General features: G+C 34.9%; 1 protein-coding gene across 1 annotated transcript; it reads right to left on the bottom strand.

Moving 5' to 3' along the window:
• Positions 1 to 1,068: 1,068 nt before the first annotated feature.
• Positions 1,069 to 10,256, bottom strand: LOC111315628 (uncharacterized). Its single transcript, XM_022917497.2, is given in 17 exon segments — positions 1,069 to 1,316; positions 1,430 to 1,510; positions 1,512 to 1,562; positions 1,906 to 2,213; positions 2,296 to 3,482; positions 4,353 to 4,482; positions 4,568 to 4,659; positions 4,763 to 5,088; positions 5,220 to 5,299; positions 6,207 to 6,266; positions 6,792 to 7,004; positions 7,112 to 7,196; positions 7,679 to 7,773; positions 8,089 to 8,382; positions 8,496 to 8,663; positions 9,594 to 9,719; positions 9,826 to 10,256. Coding segments are annotated over 17 exon segments (3,678 nt in total). The 5' UTR covers positions 10,099 to 10,256; the 3' UTR covers positions 1,069 to 1,207.
• Between the last annotated feature and the right edge of the window lie 287 nt (positions 10,257 to 10,543).

The following is a 10,543-nucleotide window of genomic DNA, read 5'->3' as shown; positions in this document are numbered from 1 at the left end:
TCGGTGAGTTACCCCCATATTATTATTAAGCTGTGATCATTAACATCTTTCAATGCTTCTTTTTCTGTTATCATGGAATAAAATGGCAACTAGGTAGCATGATTAATTAAGCCACACATGCTGTACTTAAAATCATGGCATTGTGGCTAATCCTACCTGGCATCGTAACTAGTAAGGGCAAATGAAATGAAGTAAACCCGAAATATATATTTTTTAATTTTTAATTATCTTTAAATCTTTTTATTTTATTACTTAGTTAAAAAAAATACATATATAAATTCTTTTAAACTTGTAATTTTTAAATTCCAATTCTAATAACATATTAATTGATTCAAAAAATCTTCGATAAATATTTTGTTACCTACTTTTACCTTCTAACCTGCGCATATACATATAATTACGTCATAACATAACCTCCCATTTTTGAAGCTTTTTCCTATGCGCTGTGAGAGTTTTTTTTTTTTTTTTAAATATATTTAAAAAAATCATAATTTGAGAAAAAAAATTTTAAATGAATTTTCGAATTCATGGTAACATGCGCTGGAGTGCCTAAATAATCAGCAAGTTTCTCTTTAAGGAATTGCCTGAAAAAGGCAGCTTTGCTCAAACTTTTTAACTTTCAGCACATCGTAGACCTGAAATTCCCATTAAAAAAATTTCAGCAAATGGGATAACGTTTTTGAATATAGGACCCTAGAACTAGTTTCTTTCTGATATGTCATTCTGAAGGTATACATATCCAACATGACAGACGATATGTGAAGAACAAGAGATTTTCTATTTTTAAGATACCTGACTGAACAAAAAAGTGCATTATGGTCTCATTTCTCAATCTTTCTTATTATTATCACTATATCACTACAGAACTGTTATGACTACATGTTTTACAATGATGAGAATGGATGGAATGACATCCAATATTAAGATATCTACTCCTGTCACATATTAAGGCTTGTTAGCAAGACTTAAGGTTAGGCCAAAAAATAACAGCTGTTCCAGACATTCCTTTTCCAATAAATAATGATATCCAACACTTACCATCTGCTGAATGATTTTCTGTTTTTGTTCTGCAGCTGAGTTTTCGACTTTCCCTCATCCATTTAAATATCCACAGCAGCTGTTTGAAGCCAAGGACATTTAACTAAGTTACGAGCTTACCAAGTCCATTTTGTTAGTTTTCCTCAATCATAATTTGCTGAAACCGGCATCAGCTGTTGGATAACTTTCCATTAAAGTTATATTGAACCAACAAGGAAATGTCTTCAGGAGATAACATTAGTGCACCAGTGCTCAAGTAATGCCGAGCACCTCTTGCCCTGTGATAAAAACAATTTGTAATTAAACAGAACTGCTGCAAGGGATGTGTGGTCATGTGTAACGAAGTACTAACATTTGCTAAGCAAGTAATTTGAGATAAAAATTTGCCTACCTCTGTCTTTTTGTCAATCCCAAGCCTACCGATAAGCGGGATGCTTCTGATCTTGAAATACATCCCAATGAAGAAATATAATCTTGAAGGGACTATGGCCCTAATGATGTTGAAAAGACATGACTTCACATCCCTGTATTGCAAACGCCAAAACTAATTTAGGTGAGTAAAAGGGCAGAGCCAATAATGAAATTCTAAACTGAACAAGTCAATAGCAAGAAGACAGGCTATGTAATTACATGAGTAAACCAAAATTTGTTTCAGACAAAGCACATTAGACAAATGCTTAAATCCTACATCTACAAAGGTTCCAATTATCCAAGGAAACACTTCGTTCCATCCTAGCAAAACAGAAATTGTAAATGAACAATAATAAACATGAAATTTGATCTGTCATCTGCCAATGTCAAAATGCCTCAACTCATTTACAAGTAATAAATCCAAGTGTGGCTTCAAGTGAAATAATAACTCCATACCTTTTCACTGCTAGCTCACGTTTTGATGGGCTCAAGTCCAAAACCTTTCCATCAATTGAAGTCTTGTTTGCTCTAGCATCATTTCCAAGCAATCCACCGATTGCCATTATACTAGTTGAGGAAGCCAGTATCTCCTGCCTCAAATCCACCTTATGCTCAAAACCCATGTTTGATCCTATAACATCAATTTCTTTAGCATACAAGCAAAATCCATGTTGTGAAACTGTGTTAGCCATCTGCAACTGCTTATCACACCAGCTGAAAGCATCAGAATTCTCAGAAGGAATCATTAACAGCTCCAAAGAATCCTGCATATATGGCTAATTAGTACCAAAGGAAACAGGCAATAAGAAATGGTCTCTGAAAAAAATAATACTATTCATCACTTACTTGCATCTGGCATTTGGAAAGTAATTGGTCAGCTTGCGAAATTAGATCACTCATACTAGAAGTGAGTTTTAAAATTTTAAGTGCATCTTTTGGCTCTGAGTCAACATACTGTTTTAGATCAGCATGATTGTCACGAAGTTTTTTCCATGATTTCTGTACTACATTTACAACCTGGTTCTTAAATTTCTCCATGGAAAAGAATCTTTTGTTGAAAGTCATGCAGTTGCAATCATCCATCACTGCATGCCCAGTTGATACACCCTCATCGTACTCATTTTGAGAATTGTCCAGCACTTCTTCACGAGATGCTTCTGCAGTCATACTGCATTTGCCACCTAACATATCTGAAGTACTAACTAATTTATGTATAAATTTACCAGTGTCATTCGCATCAACTGGCAACAAATCCTCTGTGAACTCGGAACTCACTGAAACTTCCGTTGTTTCAGCAACATTAACATATGACAAAGTTCTAGAAGGCAGCTCCATTCCATTAACAATTTCAGTTTCAGGAACAATGGATGACTCAGGAACATATGATACATCCACAGATTTGCAAGCGTCCATTTGTAAATTATTTGCTGTTTTTGAGCATTGGAAACCCCTATCCTCACAATTCTCCACTTCAGAACAAAGTAGCTCGTCTCTTAATGGCCTTAAGCAATTTTGCATGTTTGGACAATGACAGTGAAGTCTGCAATCTTCTTTGATGAATAATTCACGGTTGACATTCTTGTTTGAAACTAAACAAGGTTGCTTATTAAAGTCCTCATCTTCGGAACCAGAAGACATTACAACATCAAGTTTCCTCCTACGTGTTCTTCGAGAGAAAGAAACTGGGGTGCCCGAAGAATTGTAAAAGTCATGGACAGTATAAGAAGGGTTTATGAATTCATTACAATCATGAATAGAGGTATTCCTGCCTAACATCACTTCTTTTGCATCCATTCTGTCTATCTCGTTATTATGCATCTCCAACCCATTTGACATGTTATTTTCAAGTTCTTCCTCCATCACCTCCATTGAAGTTGAATTTTCTTCCATCATGGACAATGTCTTAGCAATTTCCTTCTCAACTAACTCTGATAACTGAGATGGGAAATCCCAAGGGACTATAGTTGGTAGTATTGAATGACCCGCCTCTATATCAAACAGCAGCAAGCCATAAGTCTTCCACAATTTCCTATCTGGATAGCCAAGGGGTGTTAAAACAAAGTGCAAATATATAATACAAAGAATATTTCTTTGCAAGAGATACTAAACTGGCAATGAGTTCAAGAACAAATATTAAACATGGAAATCACACCCTTGAAAAAAGACCTGTTATGATTTTCTCAAGCACAAAACAAGTATCTGAAATTGGACCAGGTATAAAAAATAATCCAATTGGTTCCAGAAAGCAGTAGATGTCACATAATAACTTCCAAAAAGTCAAACAAAATGATAACAGAAATCCTTTTACAAAAAGTATGAAATATCAAAACCTTCAACACGATGCAGCTCTTTTGCTCAAGGAAGTAAAAATAAACCATAAGTCCATAACCACAAAGGCTGATCAGAAGTTTTCTAGTGAATTTATCTATTAAAAGTAATGACATCAACACTTGAATTAAATCTCGTATATGCATCACCATACACCAAAAAAACTGTTAAATAGGGTTTATATTTGCTCCTGTATCAGGGACCTATTGAGATCACCCAAATTAAAGTGAATATGTAATTTATAGATGGTCAATACTTACTTCAAATGATACTTGGCTTTATGCACAAGCACATACATGTCAGGTGAATTTTATTTTAAAACTCATTCCTTATATTTCCTCACATAGTGATTTATTAAGATTTGCAAAAATCTTGGCAGATTAAACAATCTCAAGAAACTTACTGAAGCTCTTTCATTTAGTTTTCTAACATTTTTCATAGTCTCTGCTAAAAGCATAGTACCCCAACTCATAATAGGGGAAACCAGTTTACTGAATTTCTATTATAACATGTAAATTTCAAAAAGAACAATAGATGTACTATGCAAACATGTATAGCTGTGTTATGTTATTAACCTTTTTGATTTATTTTGCTCTGGCACCAAAACTGGAGATGCATAATGGTTTTCCGAATGTCACCCTGACAACATTTAGTTAATTGCTCTAGTAAATGTGGTTGAATGGCGGCTTTCTCTGCTGCACAAACCTGTGGCATAAAACTAAGATAAATATGAAAAGGTAAAGATTTTTGTAATGTGAAAGAGTTCAAAAGAAGGCACTGAAGCTTATACCATAGAGAGATGGTGAAGCAGCTCTTCTTGTGACGGCATCGTGAAACATAACTCTAGCCTGTCCAAGTTGTCTGGCAGAACAAGATTGTTACCTGAAATTACCACCACAACATGGTGTTACGAGGAAATACATCAAGTAAAAGTTATAAAGTGTCAAGAAAAAAATATAATGTTTCAATCATAAAGCCAACTTACTATTACTAGTCAGTATCACGGGTCCTTTTGCTTTTTCAGCAATTTGCTGTATAGCAGCAACAAAACCACGATCTTCAGGAAAACTGACATCCACATCCTCAAAGAGAACCAAAGGCTTAACTTTAGTTTGACCAAAGCCAGTCTCACTATCATTACAGACATGTTTTCCAGATGCTTCATGCGCAAAAAATGAATCTTCCTTATCTGATATTGATATCAACTCTATCACCTCATTATCAAATTCTTGCACTGCTTCACTGCTAGATAAAGGTCCTGCAGATTTCATCACATGCTTGCTAAGTGAAACTATAGGATTTTCTAGTGACCTGCAACAAGTATACTTTACAATTTAGGACATAATTACATTAGTAAAGCTTGAATTTGCTAGATGCTTCAATGGACAATAGAATGATCACATAAATAGTGTAAGAATGATAATGAAGACAGAGTCACCAACCCTGTAAGGCAGTGTGATTCTAACGCCTCTCCAAGCTTTTGCTTCACAACAGCTCCATTTCGACAGTCTGATGCATTGGACTAACAAAATAATAGATTAGAAGGATGCAACTTTCACTTAAAGGATTATTCTCTTAGCATTGAATTACAAACACTAAAATTCATTGAAATAACAAACACTAAAATTCATTGAAATAAAATTAACTCAATTGACTGCATGAAAGGATGCCTTGTAATCAAAGACAAATTTGACCAAGCTATATGGAATTGCAAGAACAATAGCTGTATCTTATTTCTATTTTTAGGAGTGCACCAAGTAGAATTAAATTAATAAGTTTTTTAAGAAAGGGGAAAGTAGGCTAAAACATTTGGGACTTTTGAAATATGAATTGACCTTTTTAACGAGAAAAAATGATACAAAGGAAAGAGAAAACATGAAGAAACCTTCACAGTTTTCCAACTTACAGAAAATCTCCCTTTTAAGTTCCAAGCAGTTACATCTTAAAGAAGTGGCACAAACACAAGCCTTAGAGCAAGTGGGTAACAAAAGCACCATAGATTTACTTGCAGCATGAATTTGAAGGTACAGGACAAGTGAACCGATTTATCAATCTTGCAACTTTATTATTTTAGTTGAAATCTTCCAGAACATCCAATGCGTGAATAAGTCCAAAGTCAGACTCATCTAAGTTTCCAATGATATAGAAATAAAGGAGAGATGAATCTTTGTCTTTCAGTTGCAAGACATGTCTAAGAACTATAAGCATTTAGAATTGCAAACTTAAGAACTCAACATAGAGCCTTAGCTTCATAACAAAGTGAGAGTCCATTTAATTCACATACACAGTTTCTAATATTATGCCAAAAAAGCCTAGTGGTTATAGGCATTTTCATGCAAGGATAAGTATCATTTGCACATGGCCACAACTAATGCTGGACAAAAAAATTGTAAAATGGTTTGACAAGAATCTAAAAGTTTAGTAGCAACCTCCAAAACTTTAAATCCTTGTTCCTTTGCACAAGCATGGATAGCTGCAGATTTCCCACTCTGCAGCACGAAGAAATATACCTTTAACTACCAAGAAAAAGCAAAAGCATATGTACCAAACATAATTTGAAACAAAATACGGAATGCTATCCAACAAAGCAATCCTTTAAGAAAAAGAATGGAAATGGAGTTCCAATTTAACATAAGCAACAGTGTTCTCTTAAACCTTGTACAAACTCAAGACCGAAACCTTTGCAGGTGTAACTACATTTACTGTTGTGAGTAAATCAACTTAATGTCAAGTTCCTAGTTCCATTTTCAGGAAAAGAAAAATCTTAAATCAACCCAAGACATAAGAAACCAGTAAACCTTGTAGCCAAGAAACACACCACTAAGGGCTAGCAGTGCATAGAACAAAGAATTCAACCAATACCAAAGGAAATATCAACCGCAAAATGTAGTGAGACATGATAAAGAGATAATAATTCATTCAAAGCCAAGCATTACAAAGAACATACAAAGACAAAGGTTAACTCTAAAACAAGCAAACAAGTACTAAACTTCAGTGAAAACTTTTATGTATACCCCAATTGGTCCGGTAACTAAGAGAACATTCTTCAGACTTTCCTCTCCATCTATGTTTTCTGAATCAAAATCACTTTCACAAAAATTGTCATCATCTTCCTGCATGTTGCTTTTATCAACGTTTTTAGAGGCTTTGATGGCTTGAAAACTTCTCTCACGCCAAAGCTGCAACCATTCATTCATAAACTTCACTGATACAGTATTACCACACACCTGAAAAGCAGTATTAAAGGAGAAAAAAAATGTATGAAATATAATATTACCTCCCCCTTCCTTTTAGGATATAGAAGTTCAGAACAAACAAGCTAATAAAATCTCACCTCTTTGGCACTTTTTGGCTGATACTTATCAGTCCATAAGCTATTATCATGCCGGATACTGCAACCAGGATAACATGGCACAAATCTGCAAATTAATATAATGAAAAGGATCTTGCTTGGCAGAATAGCAGACTTACATACACAAAGGCTATCCTAACTAGCAAGTAGCAACTTTTTATTGGATACACTAGATTATTATTAGTATGGCCAAAAGTTGCAGAAGTTTGCACCATTGACCTTGACCATAAAACCAAGGCTTTAACAAGTTAGTGGATATCAACCGGGCCAGTTCCATTTGGTTAGCAAGTACCAACAGTATTAAGGCGCAAATCCTATTTCTAACACAACTATCTCTATTCAGCATATTTTGAATTGAATAGCTTCAGAAACTATAGTAGCATAGAAGATTCTCATACTGCCAGATATTGTGCAACAAATATGAAAATGATCATTTTAATGCATACAAAGTATTTGTAATAACAAACATATTAAAATAATCCTAAATTAACATATCAGAAAGGACGCTTAAGAAATGGGCAGATAGGTTTTAATATGCAAAATTCCAACCTTTCTTGAAGAAGCCGACTTTGCTGTTCAAGCTCTGAATTTCCCACATTATCAGCCTGCATAGAAAGGACAGCAACTTCATCTACTTGGCTGTCCTGGCAATAACCAAATTATAGCAACAAACAAATTGAAGAACATTCAAAGTTAATAAAAAGCTAATGAGCCTTTGGCACATGGGCAACTAGTACATCTTTAAAAGTATGGGTAAAGGAGGTATATGTTAGATTCGACTTGAAGAAATTGCCTAACTTAAATGGGGTTTAGGAATTTGTGGGGGTTGGTTGTCTAGAATTTCGATTGTTAAGGGGGAAAAAGAGTTAAATAACTAGAAAAAAATAATGGTAATAGGAACTCCCTTGAAAATAAATTAAAGAAAAGAAAGGTAACGAGGATAAAATTATACGACATACCCCTTCTGAGCCCTTTAACAGCAGATAGCTTTCCAATTGCTCATGTATTGGCGCAGCATTTATTGCTAATGATGTTCCAAGTAAGTCATTATCTTGAATAATACATTCATCTGACAACTTGTTTTCAACAACTAATGCATCAGAGAAATGTGAAACACCAGGCAAGTTGTCAAGACATAATGCCCCAACATAACTTTCAAAAACTGATGTGAATAGGCCTTCAAAATTGTAACCAATGTCAATGGCAGTTTTCTCAAAAAAAGTCCAATCTTTCCAATCAAGAACAACATCATCCTGCATGACAAAGTTTGATTGTCATTTCGGATAAGAAAGAACATTTAAAGAAGTTCAAATTCAAATCAAGAACATACAATAAATTTAGACATGGTTGAGTCATAATGCCATACCTGAATTCTTTCAAATACATGAATAGGACCAACATTAACGCCTGTGTTACATCTGTCTAGCAAGCAACCATTTTTCCCTACTTCAGCAGTCTCCTGGCTCCTCTTTCCCGCTTTTCGTGATGCAAAAAATGGATGAATTTGCCTTCTTGCAAACATCCGTGAATTTTCCTAATCAAGCATAAAATAAACACACTTTCAGTTACAACTTACATGTCAAATATTGTATTAAATGTTAGTTACATTAACATATCATGAACTTAGATACTGTTTGCTAGTAGTTCGAGCCAATGCATGGACAGCCAAATATTCAGACACCATATTGCAGCACTCATCACAAGGAAAACGTCCAGGGAGGGAGGGGAATTGGGGCAGATGAATTTCTGCACCAAAAAAAGGAACAATAACAGCTTCATATGTTGCAAGGAAAACCCTAGCAATCTCTCCACATTAAAAGTGATCCAGAAAATTGGTAGAGAAATAAGCTCCTGAGTGGGCTGAAAAAGTGATGGTTGCTTATCATTTTGCCTAGGCTCATAAGTAGGCACATCCTGCAGGGCATTATTTAAGCTCCAAGAGCTTCATAATAAGCTATGCCACGTCATCAATGGCCTCCAACCAAACAGCACAAACTAACATCACTTATTAATACCCTAGCGTCTTCCTTTCAGTAAATCGGAATCACCAAACACCAGTCACTATGTTTGATTATTTTCTCTCTACTTAATCCTAATTTTTACCTTCATCATCATCACCCATCATGTAAGCCCTAGGTTTCTTAAAAAAAAAAGAAGAAAAACTAAAACACAAAGCTAATATTCCACGGCAGACCTTTTTTCTTTTAATTTCTTGGAACTATTCTTATCTTACTACATTACAGCAAAATCTTTCAGCATTAGAACATGATATTTGCTCTTCAACATCTAAAACAACGTTCTCAATCAACACTAACCATGAAATAAAGGAACAAGAATTAGCCAACAAACTGCTAATGCAAGCGATCCACAGTACAATGGTAAACAAAAAGCATACTAAAAGTTCCAATGACATATATGAGAGATCAAAATAATGTTTTAATGCTGCGAAAGCACAATCACTAACCTCAGCTGTCAATTTTGCCTCCAATCTCAAATTAGGAATTGGTGGCGGTGATGCATCTTCACTCTCCATCAAATTATTCATCCCATTCTTCTTCAGTGTAGTTTCCATTGGCGATTTCTCCTTTGACTGCTTATGGAAAATCACATTCAAAATTTTAAAAACAAAAAAACTACCAAACAGCTCTTCCCTTTTATTAATCGGTTAAATTAACTAAAAATTAACTCAACTAAACCTTTTTAGAAGCTCGATTCTGAGAAGTTACTTTCCCTTTCCGTTTTCTTCCCTTCTTCTTGCCTTGGCTACCACAGAACTCTTCATCTTCGCCGTCGTTATTGTCATCCTCTCCTTCGTGAGCCTTCTGGTCAACCTTCGGTTCAATTTCTGGTGATTTGCGTGGGAACAAGGTTGACTGGACCAATCTCCGGCGGACGCTCCTCCGTTCCGGCTGGTCGGTGCCGTTGACCATCATTACTTCCGGCTCTCTCTTCTCAGCTGATTCTTCCATGGTATTAAGGTTTATCCAATCTTAATTTAGGAATTTAGGGTTTTGAGTGACGACATTTGGGCTTTGTTTTTTTTTCGTTTGGATTTTCCAACTTGATCTAGGAGAGAGGGAGAAAGCTGGAGAGAACGAGGATTTTCTTCCCGCGCGCGTTGTGAGGTAAAAGAAAAATTACTCACAATGCGTGGTGAGTATATCATTACCGAAACCTAATTTCTTATTTGCTTGTACCCTGCTTTTAATCATATCATTGCACTAATCAAATCTTTGCAACTGAATTAGACTTCGTTAGCATTGGTTTTGCGGTTGAAAAAATTATAGTTTGAAAAAAAATATAAATTTTAAAAAATATTATAAAAAATTAGTGTGAAAAAATTATGATTTAAAATTTTTTGAATATTTGTTATTGCTTTGAAAAATTACTGTAAATTTAAAATATTAAAAAAAA

This window comes from Durio zibethinus, chromosome 20 (genome assembly GCF_047325235.1).
Source record: "Durio zibethinus cultivar Kanyao isolate XHJ-2024 chromosome 20, ASM4732523v1, whole genome shotgun sequence".
NCBI classification, from domain to species: domain Eukaryota; kingdom Viridiplantae; phylum Streptophyta; class Magnoliopsida; order Malvales; family Malvaceae; genus Durio; species Durio zibethinus.
The sequence above is the reverse complement of the archived record's forward strand: the minus strand, read 5'-3'. Positions and strand labels throughout refer to the sequence as shown.